This window comes from Myotis yumanensis, unplaced genomic scaffold (genome assembly GCF_028538775.1).
Source record: "Myotis yumanensis isolate MYYU_CA2020_CCGP unplaced genomic scaffold, mMyoYum1.0.hap1 SCAF_11, whole genome shotgun sequence".
Classification (NCBI taxonomy): domain Eukaryota; kingdom Metazoa; phylum Chordata; class Mammalia; order Chiroptera; family Vespertilionidae; genus Myotis; species Myotis yumanensis.
Window position 1 is genome coordinate 35,891,004 of NW_027223762.1, and position 19,431 is coordinate 35,910,434.

A 19,431-nucleotide genomic window follows, 5' to 3' on the forward strand; every position below is an offset into this window, starting at 1 on the left:
GACTGCCTGGATTAACTAACCACTAACTAGCTCTATTACTTTAGGTAAGTTCTATAATCTCATTCAATATTTGATGCTGTTGTCATCATTATCATTATTATTGTCAGCCTATGAGAAAGTTATTGGTTGTTAGTGATCTAATCAGAGAGATATATAACATAGAGTGGCCTCTTTAAGACGCTGTTGTTCCCAAGGCTTTAGAAACAGCACTGTGAACACTAGTCCAACATGAGTGTCTCTTGTGGATCCTTGTGAAAAGAATGGCTCCATTGAGACTATGAAGGTTGAGGGGCATTGGATGAGGTAGTGTAGAGCTGAAACTCACTCACACTAGTCACTGGCCTAGTCTTGAGAGTCAGCATTCATTGCATTTGATTCACAGTGTGGTGTAGTTGTTCAAACCCTGTGCAGGTTAGAAGGCTGCTGGAAATGGTTCTGCAGTATCCTACTTTCATTAGGCTTCTATGTTTTGAGAATGGATGTGGCCATAGACTAGAAGGGAATAGGCATAATTTCCTTCAGCTTTCCCTCACCAAATAAAGATATTTAAGAAGGCAGAATATATCAGAAGGAAGGAAGGAAGAATATATCTCAGTGTTACCTGGTTGTCTGAGCCCAAGCATGATCAAAGAAGGTACAGAGTAGAAGAAGAAGTTACTGTGCAGGTAGTACATTGGGGTTTAGGGGAACCTGGAGGCTGTGGGGACAACCTGGGTATGATTTTTTAAGGACATTTAAGGACTTTAAACAACCCAGGAGGAGGTTACCTAAAGGAGTAGCCAACTGACTGCATAATACATCTTTGCAGAAACTATTAGAAAGAAGTGTATTTGGAGCCTCTCTACCTGGTTTGTCCTTCTGTATTTTAAAAATTATGTGTATTTAATTTTCCACACTCTCAACAGAATCTATTCTCATTCTCACCTGGCATTTAGTAAGTCAGCTGTTTTATCTATATTGCCATTTTCATAAGCTGATTTTAAAGATGCTCTTTTAACATCAAAATCTTTTTCTATAAAAATAATGAAAACTTACGTTCTCAGTGAAGCTTTTTGCTTTATAAATATTTGGTTTTCTTGTTGAGGATTTTCTTAAAATACATCAATTTGTACTTCAAATTGACATTTTTTTAAACTTTATTTTGATAACAAGTAAACTTTTATATTTGTTCTATTAGCCTGTAATTGTTAACCTTAAAAGTTACCTTTTTCATTTTTTAAAAAAATATTAAGCAGTATTCTATGATCTACTTTGTTCTTAAGTCTCTAAAACTCATTGCAAATAGCTAGCCTGTTGCCACCTGGAGCATAGCCACATTGTTGTGTCACCATGGCTGTGGATGTCTTTCACATGCACCAGTGACACTGATGACCCATTAGGGCATTCGCTTTGTTTTTCCAGCTGCAGGGATGAGTTTGTACTGATTCGCCCACATTTTCACCTACCTCACTTATGACCAGTGACTTACTATAGACTTTGTTATAACTAAGAAACATTTAAAATATAATTTGTGCCCATAGAGTTTAGAAATTTACCCTCACTCCATAATTACATGTCTGTTTCCATACTAGACTGAGCCCTTTTGAGAAAGGGACCACATCCTAAGCTAGTTCCTAGCTTAACATGTCATCATCACCCTCATCATTATCATCATCATAGCTAGCATTTTTAGCTTTGAGCACTATGGGTTTACATTTCTCATTTAATTTCTCTAATAACCATAGGAGGTAAGTAATATAGTTATTCTTATAGAGATGGAGAAACTGATGTTTAGAGAAGTTCATTAGTCTAAGATCAAAGGGCTCAGTCCCTTTTTTAAACCAAACTGGGAAAAAACCATTATGGATGCAGATTCAGTATTCATCTTAAAACAACAGATCTAACCAGTTTATATTCAAAACAACAGATCTAACCAGTCACAGTAACTATAGATGGTAGATAAATTTGACCTACCAGAATTTATAATGCTATCCATAGGAGTATCTTGGAATTAATGTAAGTAAACACTCAGAAAGGTAGTCTTTAATTTAAAACAGGTATTTATTCTAATGTTCTTTTACGAGTCAGGTGATTTTCCATATTTAAATTATAGATTGTGTCCCCTACCACCCTATACAAAACTATGTGCCAAATAACAACAACAACAAAAAGAGAACCCTTATTATCCCTAGATTTCCTACCAGAAAGTCTGACCTACTTGAATATATAAAAGTTCAGAAAGATCTCTTATAATATATAATTTAGGTACCTGTACATACGTATTTAAAATCACATATCTTAAAATACATTAATCTAGAAATATTGTTTCTCTCCACTCCTACTTTTCAAGAAATACTTTTATTCAGCTCTTCATGGTCATCTTTAACATTAATGTCTCTGTCACTTCTAGAACCACTCTTTAAGTCATTTCCATGACATGACAGTGAGAAGGCTCTAGGCCAAAGAGGGTGTAGAGAGGAATCTGCCAAGTGCAGTCCAAAAAAAAGGGCTTCAAGAGAGGGGAGAAGTGACTAGGGAAGCTCTCCATCTGTAAATGTAGCTCACAATTCACATTTTCCCCGTATTGGAGTATGCCTAGTTGGTTTTCCAAGTAGACCACAGTTTATTTGGTTGAATAATGCCTATAACAGTGACTCACTGATTTATTCCATTTAACAAAATATTTTCAATGTACCTTAAAAAGACACAGTTTCAGAGTTCAGTTGTGGGTATTTTCTACCTTTAGCTAAATGCCTTATAGATAGTGAAGATAGTCATGTGTTACCTGAAATATGGGGGTCATATTAATACCTTTAAAGGCTCTTAGCACTGAAACATTATGGGTCAACCCCGTCCCATATGTAATTTTAAAAAAATAATAAACTATAAATAAATATAATGAACTTCATCAGTTATAATTTTCTCATGATGACTTCCACGTGTTTAATTTTTTTTTTTTTTTCTATTTTAAGTTTGTGCGTAGTTTGCCTTTTGAGAAATCTAGGGCTGACTGACCTTTGGCATAGAAAAGCTGTTCAGACTCTGTTAAGGAGTTGGTGGTACAAGAAGACTGTTATTAATTTCCAACCTTGAGAAGAGGTTTCTTCCTACATTTAAGTTTGTGGGGGAAGAAGTTTGGTGAGGTTTCCTATACCTCCTCCTATAAGAAATAACATGCATATTAAGAAGTCTGTCAAAAGTTAACTATAGAGAGATGTTGCCTTGAATCTCTCCCCACATTCTGAAGGTGTGTTTATTTCTAGAGAGTGCCTTAGATTTTATTTTACTTCAACAAAAGGAAACAGCCGAAACCGGTTTGGCTCAGTGGATAGAGCGTCGGCCTGCGGACTGAAAGGTCCCAGGTTCGATTCCGGTCAAGGGCATGTACCTGGGTTGCGGGCACATCCCCAGTGGGAGATGTGCAGGAGGCAGCTGGTCGATCTTTCTCTCTCATCGATGTTTCTAACTCTCTATCTCTCTCCCTTCCTCTCTGTAAAAAATCAATAAAATATATATATATAAAAAAAAAAGGAAACAGACTTTCCCCCAAAGTTTATATTCTTAATACTCTAAAAACATATCATGCTTAGTAGTTTAAGACAATTGCTGCTGAAAACATCAATAAAGATTATGAGCTTCTTTTTTTATGTTGATTGCTTTTGAGCATATTCATGGAGTAGAAACATTTATTAGCTATTTGCTTATATAGTAAAATTTATTTTTATAATAATGCTCTATTTCCTCAGTTTAAAATATTTTCTAAAACTGGGGCACTGGAGTCCTGCAATAATGTTGGCTTTGGAGTTCGTTTGTCCAAGATCCTACATAACGGCAGTAAATTTATGTTTTCATATATTAAAAAAAAATCTGCCAACCTGCCCAGTGTGGCTCAGTGGTTGAGCATCTTACCCATGAACCAAGAGGTCACCAGTTTGATTCCCAGTCAGGGCACATGCCCAGGTTGCAGGCTTGATCCCCAGTAGGGGGTGTGCAGGAGACAGCTGATCATTTGATGTTTCTCTCTTATCACTTTCTATTTCTCTATCCCTCTCCCTTCCTCTCTCTCTAAAACCAATAAAAACATATATTTTTTAAACTGCCAAATTTCACTCCCTTTGTTCTTAAAGTATGTTTTTCCAGTACCGCTTAGTTGACACCTTCATGTGTCTCTCTATTGTAATATATAATGTCTTCCAAAGGTCATCTTATTCATGTAATCATAGCACAGGACAATTTGTAATGGCAACTCTTTTGTTTTTGTGTGTGGTTTGGCTTTGCTGTGTTTGCTGTGTTCTGTCTTTTAAGGGCCATGGATCTGATCACTAGTCAGCCATCTCCATCCACTATGGTTCTATGGCAAGATTTCAGCATTTTTTAATGTTTTCATGATGGAAAATTTTGAATTTGTTTATATATACAAGTCCACATCTTTGTGTTTTCATTTTTTCCCATTGGATTCATCTTCTTTTCAGCTAAAATTGTATTGTTCCTTTACATCTTTGTGTTTTCATTTTTTTTCCATTGGATTCATCTTCTTTTCAGCTAAAATTGTATTGTTCCTTATTTTGTATTTATGTAAGAATTCACTGTCGAGTCCGCCGAAACCAGTTTGGCTCAGTGGATAGAGCGTCGGTCTGCGGACTGAAAGGTTCGATTCCGGTCAAGGGCATGTACCTGGGTTGCGGGCACATTCCCAGTAGGAGATGTGCAGGAGGGCAGCTGATTGATGTTTCTCTCTCATCGATGTTTCTAACTCTCTATCTCTCTTCCTTCCTCTCTGTAAAAAATCAATAAAATATATTTTTTTTAAAAAAGAATTCACTGTCGAAAAATATATCTTTCTAAATAGATAACTTTATGATGAAAGATTAATTAGGAAAGTTAATTAGTAGACAGTCTTTTAAACAATGTTTCAAAATTTTAGGTTTTTACATCACTTTTATTCATTTAAAAATTTACATTGAAACACTGCTTCCGAAAAAAGAAATGAAAACTACATACAGATTCATTGATGAATTCTTGAATGAAATTAAATCTTGACGTTAAGTACTTTTTTTTTAGGTATGGAATATAAAAGTGGTTACTATAGTTAACTAACATGTATTAAATGTGTAGTGTTCTGTTTTATGCTGTTTTCTATTAAATGGTTTTTGTTTATGTTATAGGAAGAATGATTTGAAGTCATATTTACATAGTTACTTTTTTCTGCCATTATCATTATTCTTGATTGTTTATAAATTTATACAAATTATACTCCAGCCACAATAATTGATTAAGAGAAAAAACTGATATTAATTTAAGACATTGTAATGTCAGAAAAGACGTTGCATTTCTGGAGGCAAAATAAAAAACAGAAGTCTTTAAGAAAACAAAGTAGAAAAAAGTATTACCAGAGTTTGTATTAGTCTATACTTTTAAAAATATATGTATTTTATTGATTTCAGAGAGGAAGGGAGAGGGAGAGAGAGATAGAAACATCAGTGATGAGAGAGAATCATTGATCAGCTGCCTCCTGCACACCCCCTATTGGAGATTGAGCCCACAACACAGGCATGAGCCCTTGACCAGAATCGAACCTGGGACCCTTCAGTCTGCAGGCCGACACTATCAGCCAAACCAGCTAGGGCTAGTCTATAATTTTAAATGTTATGGGGATGTTTTTATTGGTTGTATAATAAACATGAGGCTATGTTTTAAAATAAGTATAACAACTCAGCCATGGTTTCACATTTTAGTAACTGTATACTGAACTGTAGTATTTTGATTTTTTTAAAATTTCAAAATGGTCCTTATAGTATGTATTAAATTTTTCAGTTTAATACATATTAAATCTTTCAGTTCCTGAAATTTAAAAAAAATTAAATTTAAAAAAGTATCAGTGTCTGACTCTTAACGTGACAAAAATGTAGCTGGTAAGTACAAATCAAAAATAATTTCGAAATAGAAGTAGTTAACCAGGTAAGGTTAAACAAGAAAAAATTATTTATGGCCATTTTATAAAATAATGACAGTCTTCATTCTAAGCTACAATGTAAAGTGCTTTATTCTGAGATTATGTATTGTGGCAGAAGCTAAAACTGCCTTTTTTTTCTAACAGTGCCAGAATACAGCCTCTTTTTCTTTTTTGCACTAACAAGACTGCTTTACCACCACAGCCCACTCTAAGTAATTAAATCAATCCTTTGTACTTACCGTATTCTCCTCTAGTGACGGTACTAGATCTGATTATATGCTTCATGCATATTCAAAGTACCGCACTGACAGCTCTTTAATGAGCTCTTACTTAATCAGTATGAACAATGTTCATCTTGTTCTTTTTTTCCTCATGCATTAGAGCTAGGAACAGTTGGGAAAAATGAAACATCCAGCATTCATTTGAAAAATATATTGTACTTTGAAAAGTGTCTAAGCTGAGGAAGTTGCATTCTGCCCTTTAAAAGTCTGATGGACAAATTGGATTACTAGTATTGGATTAAATAACAAATGGTTAGAGGAGAAATGAGAAAAGCTCACTGTGATCACAGGCTTTAATATTTTTTGTTACTTATAAAGCTAAAGGGGTCTTTAACCAGTTATTAAAGTCAGGATTAATTTGTAATGGTTCAACTTACTGGCTTTTAAAAGCTTTTTGAATTTAAAAAATTTTAAATCCCTGAAAACAATAGTGTAATGATGTGTTAGAAGAAAATTTAATTTTTTTATTGCCATGCTAAGTATAGATTTCCATCATTGTGTACAATCTCAGATAAGGAATTTGTGGTACATAATTGATTTAACCTTAAATATGTTTTTTCAGTTAATTCATATAATCTGTGTCACAATGTGAAATGTGTCTTTACATATTATTGTTAGGCTTACTTACTTTTGAAACATAAAACTCTGTATTATTAGTTATTTCCTAACAATTAGGGGAGAGGGATTTTATCCTTACCCAGGCATGAGTTAAACTGAAAATAACATAAGACCACATCAATATTGTTACTGTCAAGGAAGCAGTCTTCCATTGAAGAAAATGATGCTAATTTAAGAGTAGGCTAGTTGCTTCTAGTATTCCCTGAAAGCCTCAATTATAAGTTAAGTTAAACTCAAAACAAACTTTTAATGTCTGTATTTTTAGAAGCTACTTAGGTTATAAACACAAGAATTAAGTCTTTCATCAGAAAATAAAATATCATAGTAACTGCACCTATTAATATTGCACACATGTGTGATTTCAATGATCAAAAAGGCCTTCACCAGGGTACAATTGGCCTTTTTCCAAATTGCAAGCTTTTCCCCAGCTTTTTCTTTTTACTCTTTCTTCTTTTGTTGCTACCCAGGGATTTGTTCCTATCACAGCCTATATCACATGACTAGTGTCAAGACATCACATGGTCTAAAGTGAATACAAAACCAGCTACCCTAAAGGAGAGATTAAAAATACTGTAAAACAATAAAGACTTTTGTTCATACTCTAAAAGAATCTATCCTGTCTGCTCCCTACCATAAAGTTTTAACAGCATTTAATGAAGACATATATCCTCACTGTTTTCCCTAATGATGAACAACAGATACCTATTTCACAGGGATGCTCTGAAGTATATGTTTAATCTTTTGCACACAGAACAGTTCTTTATACTCTATTTTCATTCTAAATTTTTCTTCAAATTTATATCAATGTAGAAATAGTTAATTAAATGGTACATTCATAATTTATTTAAGTATTTAAAAGAATGAAGTAGATCTTCAAGCAATATGACAACAGTACATCACTGGGTAATATACAGGGGTGGACACAAGTAGGTTAATAATAATAAGTACTACAATAATTAATAATAATACAAGAATAAACCTGTTTCATGTACTCATAACTGTAAGCCTACTTTTGCCCACCCCGGTATGATATGATCTCACTTATATTACAGAAAAACCTGTATGAATCTATATAGATGAGGTATATTCGTGTGTGATAGACAGCTATCTCTGTGTTCTGGAAGGAGACATGCTAAACCTTAATAGTACTTACTTCTGGGGAAGGGAGTTGGGGTGGGATTGGTGAAAGAGGACTTGACTTTTTACTCAGTTATACCTCTGTACTGTTTAAATGTTTTAAATGTATTTGAAAGTTAAAAGAAAATATCTTGCTCACAAAGAAAATAAAATTTAGGGAATTAACTGGAATATTGAATCTTAGCTGGGATATTTAACTTTTGTTAATATATGTTTATTGATTTCAGAGAGGAAGGGAGTGGGGGAGAGAGATAGAAACATCAGTGATGAGAGAATCATTGATCGGCTGCCTCCTGCACGCCCCCTACTGGGGATCGAGCCCACAGACCAGAATCGAACCTGGGACCCTTCAGTCTGCAGACCAATCCTCTATCCACTTAGCCAAACCAGCTAGGGCAAATTTTTAAGTATGATTGTGGACTACTTCTACATGAATAATATCAAATACATACTGTATATTATAATCCTTGATACAGTGGCCTTTGGGGGGCAGTAGTGTAGATGATGGAATGGATATTAGGAAAAGTGAATTTGAAATGTGCAATTAGTAAGTTTATAATCTAAAATGTTAGACCATCGCTCCATTCAAATGTTTTCTGATTTACTGACATTATTATGTTCATTATAATGTGTTTTTTCACAGATAGCTATAGGCATTTTTTGTAACTTGGTCATTTAAAATAATTTGCAAGTGTTTACCCTATTAGGGATGATAACTTCCAGAATGGTATATGCACGTATGTCTTAGTTTACTTTGGGGGAGAAAAAGAAGAAAAAACAACAAGTTGTTACAAGTGGAAGCTTTCACAAAATCTCTGGACTTCTCTGATCTTCCTGCTAGTCTTGTAATTCTCATAATGATTTTTTAATATTTTTTCTTTATCATGACCATATGTCTGTCAGCGCCATGAGTTCCTCATTGAACTATAATAACAAATCAGCCTCTGGGGAGGATTTAAAAGTTGGAACACTTTTCTTTTAACACTAACACTGTGTTAGTGTTAGTGTTAGTATGATCTGTAGATATGTTCAGGAGGGCTGTATATTTTGACATGCTGAATAATGACAGCTCTAGAAGATTGAATTTTAGAAGATTATGAAATTTTAAATATCAATTTCTTTTTTCAGGCCTTGGACTTTAATCTTATGTTGTTATAAACTGTTTAATTTGAACTATCGGGGTAACTAAAATGTTTTTATATTAGGAAAAAACAACACTTGTGCTAAACAGTTATCAGCCTGCAAATGTCATATAACAAGAAATAACTCTTCCTGAATTATAGGAAGAAACACCGAAGAAGAAGAAGCTATGATGCAGGAATGGTTTATGTTAGTTAATAAGAAAAATGCCTTAATAAGGAGAATGAACCAGCTCTCTCTCCTGTAAGTACTCATAACTGCTTGTTTTTCCTGCAACATCAGTGGATCTTAGGCTTTTGGTTACTGGTTTCTTAGGGTTTCATATTTATTAGACTTAACTTTTTCTTTCCTTAGAGATTAAAGTCTATTTTATATAAAAATAAAAAAATAGTGTATAACCAGTTTTTATCTGAACAGTAAGAATTTAAAAAATAGAGTGCTAGATACTGAAAATATGTTTGCTATACAGAAAGCCAATGAATATAAACAATATTTGTGTATAAGAAATAAAGCATTGTGTATAAAAAGACTTGGTGTACCTATAAATAAATTGAAATGTATTTAACATCAGATTCTAAGTTAAAAATTAAAGTAACTCTTAGTAAGAACAAAAGTACCTTTGTCTTCTACAGATGATGTTACCCTAAATTTTGGGATAAAAGATTAATGAGTTACAGAGAAGTGACCTTTTTATAATTGCAAGAATTACAGTAAAATGTAGACTAAACCAAATGTAAGCATTCTTAGTCTTTAGCATTTAATTTACTATAGGACCTAATGTTTGTTCCTTTTTGCTAACTAGCAGTGTTCTTATATTATGCCACCTAGTGTGGGAAGAAACAGGCTTACATGTTTTATTTTAGTGTAAACAGCTATTTCTGTCATTTCTGTTATGCCCGAACTTGATAAAAGAATTATAAAGAAGCACAAAAGTTAACCAATCCTAGATTTATAACCGTGTCCATATTAAATTTGCACTTGTAGTGCTGCCATGTTTCTGTGTTCTTTTCATACGGAGTTCTAGACAAAAGCATGTTTGTTGTGAACTATGAAAACTCTTTGACAAAATAGACAAAATAGCCTTATATCTGGCACTTAGTACAAGAAGCATTGAAGAATGAGACTATTTATTTTCAGATTAAAATATACCTCTGTGCAGTTCAAAATTGAGGAAGAAAAATAACAGCATTAGTAAATATTCAACCTGAGGAAGGTTTTAGGTTTGTGTATCATTTGTTTGGAGTAGCTTAAAGTTAAAGAGAAAAGTCAGTTATGACTCCTAAAATCAATGTAACCTAAAGGTTCTTTAAAGTGTTTAATGATTTAGTAATTAGCATATTGATGAACTTTTGCAACTTGCCTAGGGAAAAAGAACATGACTTAGAACGAAGGTATGAGCTGCTGAATCGGGAATTGCGGGCAATGCTAGCCATTGAAGGTAAGAAATGCTATGGTGGAGTGGAGGTATGTGAGGTGTCAATTGTCAAGAGAGATTTAAAGAGTATAATACACTTCTTGTCTCCCTAGGTGTGATCTGACTAGGGACCTACAGAATTTGCAAATAAATGCCTTAGCATCAAAAAGCATTAGTCATATAAAACCTAAGGACCTTACTAGTAATTCAGATAGTCGTTATGCTAGCTATTAAACACACGATTTTCTTAAGTTTTGTCAGTAAGCTTAAATGTCAATAAAATGGAAAATATAAGGAGTTAAATGATTTAATTACATTTTATGTGCAATTTAAAGTTGTTTACACTGGAGAGGTTTGGGTAAGATTTACCATTTTGATTTTTCACATTTCAAATCTAAATTTTACCTTAATATTTAATTGATGTCAACACTGAAATATGTCACTGTCAGTCTACTATAGCTCCTATTAAGCGATTATTCAGGCAAAGATTGGCATAAGAGATAAATGAAACACTTTCATACTTTTCATAAAGCTTTTAAATGAATTATGTAGTAATCCTAAGCATAGTTCATAATATCAGTAAACATTGGCTATCTTAACTATGGCATTTACTATATATGATTTTTTAAAAATAATTAGGTGTTTTAAAATGCTGTTCTCTTTATACTTATTATTTGAAAATGTCTCATAGTTAAAGATGTCTGTCTGCTTAAAAGCTAATCCTTTGGGCTCTGTAAAATGGACCTTTTGTCTAATCAATGCAAATTGATTTTCCTATTCTATATTGACCTCTTAACCCATTGACTGTCCATGGTAATTTCCTTCTTTACCTGATAAGGTACCTGATCCATAATAAGTCAATTCTAATTAGTTTAAAAACTAGAAGTTTAAGGTTGTAAGGGGGAAGGCAAGTGAAAACATTTTTAAAATATTTTAATTAACACTGTTATTAGATAAAATACATGCTATTTATCTAAATAGCATATTTTAAAATTATAGAAGTTTTATTTTTACTTTTATGTACATTATCTCATTTGATAAATATGACTAACAATATTTATACATCCTCATTAGAAATCAGACTGATTTTAAAAGGTTTCAGATAGCTAATTTCCTTCAAGTAGCTATCCAAATGTATCAAATTATACCACTGATAATGAAAATCGTGTGTTTAATAGCAAGCATAATGATTATCTATCTGAATAAAATTTGTCAAAATATTTAAGAAGTTCTTTGAAACTTATCATTGAAATAAAAAATAGAAGTATATTAAATGATATTTTTCCTCTGGATATAATTTTTGTAATTGTATAATTTTTAAGAAATTGGAAAGCTAAATAGTTAGTGAAAGGTAGTTACTGCAGATATGTTTACATGGTATGGTATGTATTTTATATGTGCAATTTAAAATGTATGTATATGTAGTATATAATATATAACTCATTATTCAGTTTATTCTCTATAGATTCATTATACATTACACTCAATACAGAGTATTAAGAATTTGCCCACTCTTTCATGTATAATAATTAAATCATCCCTAAAACATAACTTGATACAATACAGTGGACTTTTAAGGCAGATATTGCTTCTATCCCAAAACCAGTATTATTACCATATACCATCTTAAAAGGAGGGCCATGACACATATAAAAGATCCCATTTCATCAGCAGTCCTGTCCCTACATACGAGACATACAATCTTAAATAATCTTACATTTTTTTCTGCCTGCTCTTATACACACGGAAGACCGGTAGAAAGCCATATATTTTTAAGAGGGGGAAAAGGTAATTTTTTTTTCAAACGATTTTGATTTCTTTAAAAATAATATAATTGTCCCATATGTGGTTGTGCCTCAAATCTCTCAACAAGTTTCTGTTGCTGGTTGAGGGGAAAAAAGAGACTTGAAGAAAGAAGCAGCCTGTTGATTACCAATAGAGACCCTTTCTTAGAGAGGCCTGTTGCACTAGCCTGGGCAGTACTAGGGTTGAGCTGTCCTGGAGAGGTACTGACAGTCCTGATAATCAGTTCTGTGAAGACTGTGTCCTCTGAGCCAACCCTTAGAATGGACATACATGTGATTAGGTCAGTAACCTTTTGGAGTATTAAAACACCACAGAAAGACACACTAACAGGCAGCATTAGTTGGTTTTGTTTTGCTTTGCTTTGTTCTTGCCCATCTCTTTTAAAATTTACTTAGTGGCCATATGATGGTTTTTGTAATAAATAAACTAAAATATTTTCAAATAAATCTGCTGCTGAAACCATTCACCAGGAGAAGAGCACGGAATATTAATAGTCACAGCACACGGAACAAAATATTAACAGCTTGGTTTGAGAGCAAAATAATAACATTCAACATATCCATTCTTCTGAAAATCCATAATCACTCTGGTCTGTGTTTTACCTTTTTTTTCCTTAAGTTTTTTTTCATAGCAGGAGTTTCACTCTACTGAGCTAAGTTATAGGATCCCCTAAGCTAGCAAACATCATTCAGATACTTTTCCTATAGTTTTTTTTGTTCCAGATTACTTAATGCCCCCTCAGGAAAGGTAAATTCATTTCTGCACACATTGGGGTGGGCTTTTAGAAAGTGGTGTGTTCATTTTCTGCACAAGAAATGGATCTTCTCTAGGATTTTGTACATCTTGATTTATTCTTGGCTTAGAGTTTGAAGTGGGTGCTCTTCTAAAGGGATTTATGCATAGGTTCACTATTTTTGTAGTTATGGTTTATATGATAAGCTTTTTATATTTAAAATCAATATGTAATCCTGTGGAGGAGCTTATCCCCTAAAACCCCATTTGTAAATCTATTTTAGCTTTGTTGCACAGCACAGCCACAGTCTTCCATAGATTGATTAGGTACAGAGGTAGAATCCTATCAAATGGCCTGCTCTGATGATGATGCAAACTCTTTCAGGATTGCTAGTTGACTGGAACTAAAGATAAGACTTGACTGCAATCCCCCAATGTGCTCTTTACAAAACTAGTGTTAATTTTCATCAAAGTGCCAGGCTTATTTATAGTGGCAAGGTGGAAGGTTTACTAAGCAACTGTAGGTCCTTTCTGTTAAAGTGTTTATAGGTATTTCTTTTGCCTTTTTTCCAAGGTAATTATCAACTTCAGCAAATAAACTGAATCAGGGAATAAATAATTGACCCTATATATAAAAAAGAGTTTTTTTCAAATTAACAAAACAGCTCAGTGCACATGAACATAAACAGAATCTCTTTATTTCAACAATTTGGCTCAAATGCAGCATCAAAACTTAATCCTATTTGTTGCAAAAGTATGGCTTGTAGCAAAGGTACACTGGAATCTTTAAATTAATCAGAACCCACATTGTAGTCTGTCCAAGCCAAAGTCACCTCGCCAGCTAGCTGTGAGTGGAGCTATAGGTGAATAATCCTTTCTTAAAATGTATAACAGGTAACACATAAACTTACATACAGGTTTTTAAAACATAACATGTCTGGGAGAAGCTATTTTAAAGGGATTTTTTTAATTTTTAAATTTAGACTTGCACATACAGATGTGAATTTTGATCAGTTTTAAATGTATTAATTTTTTTTACATCATCAAAATAGTTTAATTTCTCAAGCTAGCATTCAGATACATATGTGTGTGTATAAATTTACTCCTATGAAAAGCAAGTACGAAGTAAAAATAGTTTGCTACTGTAAAATGTACTCACTATACATAGATAGCTATTTGCTCTACAATTTAAATTCTAATATCGGTTAAATTTGACTGTGAAATGATGAAAATTACCTAAATATTCATAATTTTAAAATGTTTTTGTTACAGTTACGGGAAATTCAGCTTGGAAAAGTTAAGATTTTAAAAAAATTTCAATATATCAGGTGTTAAAAAGTTTTCTCTCATGCATATTGTTAAAGCCTTGTTTTTTAAAAATTAAAGAAAACTTGATATTTCTAATTATTAATTAAAGCCTTAAAGGTGACTGGTCAAATGCAGAGAAGGGATAATTCAATGTCTGTTTTTTTAAAAAAAAATTTTATTTTAAAAAATGTACGTTTCAATTTAGTTATACTTTTTAAGTGTATGGCAGAGAAAATTTCCCAGTTATATCAAAATGTTTTGGAAGTAAGGATTATAAACTAAAGCTTATAATCAACATGATTTCTTCAGGTTGGAATGGAAAAATTACTATTCATCAAAACTAGTAATCTTAATAATTATAAAATTTAGTTACAAATCTTTTACAAATTTACTGGGTTTTTCTCTGAGTTAATATTTCTAGAACTACAGTTACCTGAAATTAGATTAGATGAACTTTAAGATCTTGCACCCTGGAGAGCTCTATTAAAATATCTACTATGTAGAATGAGACTGATTAAGAACAAGACCCAGATTAGAAAATTGTCCAGCATTCCTGAAACTCAGCATTTTAATTCAAAGAATAAAATTATGATAAAATATGGCTTTTTTTCAGTCTTGCTGTTTCATTATTATTTTTAAATTCTTACATTTAGAAAAAAACCTTTTCATAGTAATAATTTATTCCTCTTCATGTTATAGAATATTTTATTTCTTTTTTAATGAGAATGCGTTGTGACCATTTATTTGTGTGATGTTTTGTATCGGATGTGGATTATTAGTATATGGTATGTTTTATATATTTGTATGTATGTATTTGAGCTTATAATGAAAGGAATAATGATAAAATTAAATAAACCATTCTAGCTTCTTGCTGCTATTCTAACCTTTATTGCATGATGATGTATCTAATTTTTAATTTGTAAATACAGGATAGAATTCCCTCTAGCACCATTTGCTTTCATAAAGCTGCTGAGCAGTTTGCTGTCTTGAATAAATTTTGCTTTGGAGGGGGTCGGGGGGGATTTGAACCAGCACATTCTTGTGTGGTTTGTGAAGATTCACATGGTAACCAGCGGTGTGCATTGTTAGGTTTATCTGAATAAGCACCAGCCATGTGAGTTTTAACATGATTGCCCAGGGCAATGGAGAGAGAAGAGAAACCCAAAAGGATTGCACTTCTCTCTGTTTTTTGGAAAGTGCATTTGCTGGGGGAGGGGCTGCTTGAGTCAGTGGCCACGGTTGTTTTTTTTTGTTTTGTTTTGTTTTTAAGCTGGTGTCCTGTTTCCCTCTAGGTCCTCATTTGTTCTGCTATCTGCCTCATCATCTACTTCTTCTTTTCATTGTTTACCTTCCTAATGAGGGAGGCGGGGTAGACTGGGGATTGATTGACAGCTACAAGCCCTTACAGTCTGGCCAGAGAGCTGTTGGCTTTGGTTACAAAAGTGCTTTAAATGTTCGATTAGGTTCTGTTTTTATCAAACCAAACTGCTGCTCATCTTAAGAAAATAATCAGACCAGCAAAGATTTGGAAATATATTATTGGGACTTAAAACCTTCAAAAAACTGCCCTACCCATGTAAAGAACACTGCTCATCGGATTTTCCAACCTTTAACATGGGGTTTCAAAAAGAAGTATGTAATTTTTCCTTTGCAAAAGTGCTTTGATTTGAAATCACCCAGCCAACCTCTCCAAAAGAAAACTGGCTGTGATGCGATCGAGAGCTGCAGTGTAATATTGCAGAGCAAATTTATTTTTTACTTCAAAGAAAAATGCTAATTAGCCGATTCACTACTTTTAAAGTTATTGTGAAGCATATGGCGCCCAGTGTGAAATACATCCAACTGCTAAAATAGAGCGAAGAGGAAATTAGTGAAGAATAGGCTGTATGGGGTGAGGATGGGGGCGGGGGAGGAGGATAGGTTCTCAGGCTGATTCTCTAGCCTTTTCAGAATGATTTTATCGCCCATCTCTGCTTCCCGCCCCCTCATTTACCCACATCCCCCACCACCTAGCCTCGCGCGGGCCTCTTCGGGGCCTCCAGCTCCCCCTCCCCCACTTTGGCTAAATCGGGTGTGCACCTTCGGCTGGCCACCGGCTCACACCTGGTCTCTTTTTCAGGTTCCAGCCCGGCCCTAGCCATCTTCACCTGCGGGAAATTTTAGAAAGCAGGGCTTTAGGGGTGAAGTCGTTATCTCGATGGCCAAACTCCCTACAAAACACGAACTAGTAGTTCTATAATATGGTTTGTGGAGAAATACAAGGAAACTGGAAAAGGCGGGAAGGGGAGGGAGAGTGTGCAGGGGTCCTGCGGGTGGATAACGAGCCTCCTTGTCTGCAGACTGGCAGAAGACTGAGGCCCAGAAGCGACGCGAGCAACTCCTGCTGGATGAGCTGGTGGCCCTGGTGAACAAGCGTGACGCGCTCGTCAGGGACCTGGATGCACAAGAAAAGCAGTGAGTGTGCGGTGGGATTGGGTGGAGGCTCTGCGCCTGCTGAGGGTCCGAGAAGTTTTCTGAAACTTCAGTCCAGAGGTCTCGGGTGGGCCGGACAGCCTCCCACTGGCCCCGAGATATCTGCACCCGCTGGGCCTTGGGAAGAGGGGCGTGCTGCTCTGTCCTCCACGAAGAAAAATCATTTCGTTTCCTGTTTGACTTCCAGGGCCGAAGAAGAAGATGAGCATTTGGAGCGAACTCTGGAGCAAAACAAAGGCAAGATGGCCAAGAAAGAAGAGAAATGTGTTCTTCAGTAGCAACTGGACCAGACTATATCCCAAAATTTTAGTCTCGGTTCCACAGACCAGAAAGTCAGACTCGTTGTTGATTTAAAACTTAACATTTCATTTGGCTGGATTGTACTTCTTTGCTACCACCACCACCCCTTTTCCTCCCTCCTTTCCAGATTAAATATACAGAGCTCCAACATAGCTTTGTGTAAGGATTTTTGTGTGAGTTAATCATTTCCTTGAAATCATGTGAAATAGATTTGCACAGATACCTTGTGAATGATTGGTATTGGGAGTGTTCGAGAAACTGTTCAAAGAAGAAAGAAAAGAACACCCTTCCCTCATTTTTTGATGAGAGAAATTTTAAAACATTTTTTGTTGTTAATAGCATAATGATGGTGGGAGGGGGTCAGAGGGGAATAAGAAAAATGTCATGAATGATTTTTTCCAGTCCTGCCATATGTAACCCTGACTCTGTTACCTAAATTTTATAGTTAGATCATATTCAATTTACTTATTAAACTGTTCTATTTACCAGTGGGATTTTCTGCAGTTGTTTTGCATTTCACTGTAAGGATAATAGAGTTCCTTTCCTCTCCTCTCCTCAGAGGACGGCCCTTTAACATAGCCCTGAGACTAGTCCTGTGATTTAAAGGTGAGCTTTGAGGATGGGACTAATTGACATGCATCAGTTTACAAAGAGCTCTTATCTTCTGAGAATGCGCCATCTTTTTCTCTGGATAATTATTTATTACATCTAGCTTGGTTCCTACATTTTGTTAGCTCTCAACATTGGCTCAAGAATGCTGTTAATATTTATTCTGTATTGATAAAAAGTCTGTCTTGCCACTATGAGTAAGTCTCCCAATTAATATTTTCTTCTCTAGCATAGCATTGTCATTTTTTTGTGTGAAAATGGTTATGTTTATTTATTACAATATTGAAGTCATATATAAATTTTCAATAAAAGCAGAAACTTTCTTACCTTAAACACTCTGCTACTTCCTTGCAATGAGAATAACACTGGTTTGAAGAGAAGCTTGTGTATCTGTAAGACTTCATGTGGAAAAAAAATGGTCCTTCTGAACACAGGGCAAGGATACACCATCCTGGAGGGGCCCTGCTGACACAGGAACTGGATTTGAAAAGCAATTAGTCATATTTTCTTAAGCAGTGTAAACTATCATCTTATGTAAAGGGTCATCTCTGTTAAAGATTTGCGGAAATTTTTTATTCCACAGCACTGAAAAAAAGCTAATATCTTGATGAATTTTCCACGTTATTATTTTAAATTGTTATAATTTTGCACTCCTGTGAACTATGACTTCTGATAACTGGCAAGTCTGTAGGTGCTGAAGTGAAAGGAAGAGAGTTATTGTTGGAGGGGAGTGAGTGCATGCAGGTGTGTGTGTGTGTGAGAGAGAGAGAGAGAGAGAAATATGAGGGAAAAGGAACTTTTAACAAGAAGTTCTAGGCAACAGAAATTGGCGATTTTATGGTAGTTTCCCATTACTCCTCTAGAGAGGTGTCCAAAACAAAGAAGGCTAATTCAACAAGTCTGGAGACAGAGAACAGTCCACTAGCATTTATACTTTTGCCTCGATCACACATACATATATGCACACATACATATACACACAAGTATGTATACATGCACACATACACATAAATTACGTTCAAAAGCATGCAGCCACCTTCAGTTGCCAGTCTTTCAAAATGATAAAAACTTGCTACGGTAGTTTCTTCATGACAAGGATTTTAACAAGTTATTGAAAAGTTATCGGAACTCAATGAAATCTGGTCATTGTGCTCTTTATTCGAGCAGGAGAACAGAGTGAGCAGCCGCTCTCTCGGGGAGGCTCTCAGAAGCCCGCTCTAAGCCCCCGGAAGCCGGCAGGCGCAAATCGCCGGCCCGGAGCAGCCTGAGGTTGGGGCGATCAGCGTCACCCACCCCATTGACGCTGGATTCGGGGAACCTTCCCTTCCGAAAGCCTCCCAGAGAGCCGGCTCCCCCAGCCGCTTCCGACCTACCAAGCCCCAGATTCGCTGCCCCTGTCCCTGCTCCTACTGCCCCAGGCCCGCGCCCCGCGGGTTTTCCTTTGGGCTGCTTCGTGGCGCCCGCACGCCCCGCAGTGGCGGCGGAGCGCGGACCCCCGGGACTAGCCGGGTCTGGCCCGCGGCGAGGGCGCCTCGTTCAGATACGTGCGCCCAGGTGCCGCTTCCCAAGCGCAGGCGCGAACCCAGATGCCAGGAGGCCAGGAACCGAGAGCCCGCGCTGCGGGAAAAGAAGCTGTGGGCCCGGGTCCCCGCGGAGGAGGAGCGTGGGCAGCGGGCTGGCCT

At 35.4% G+C, this 19,431-nt stretch overlaps 1 protein-coding gene across 8 annotated transcripts in view; it reads left to right on the forward strand.

The window, feature by feature from the left end:
- Window positions 1-17,946, forward strand: part of EHBP1 (EH domain binding protein 1) — a 310,727-nt gene extending 292,781 nt beyond the window's left edge. For all 8 annotated transcript variants that reach the window (XM_070429315.1, XM_070429313.1, XM_070429318.1 and 5 more), the window contains 4 exons: window positions 9,252-9,351; window positions 10,473-10,546; window positions 16,708-16,822; window positions 17,028-17,946. In XM_070429315.1, the coding sequence (XP_070285416.1) occupies window positions 9,252-9,351; window positions 10,473-10,546; window positions 16,708-16,822; window positions 17,028-17,118 (380 nt within the window). In that variant the 3' untranslated portion in view covers window positions 17,119-17,946. The remainder of the gene's footprint in view (window positions 1-9,251; window positions 9,352-10,472; window positions 10,547-16,707; window positions 16,823-17,027) is intronic.
- Window positions 17,947-19,431: the final 1,485 nt, after the last annotated feature.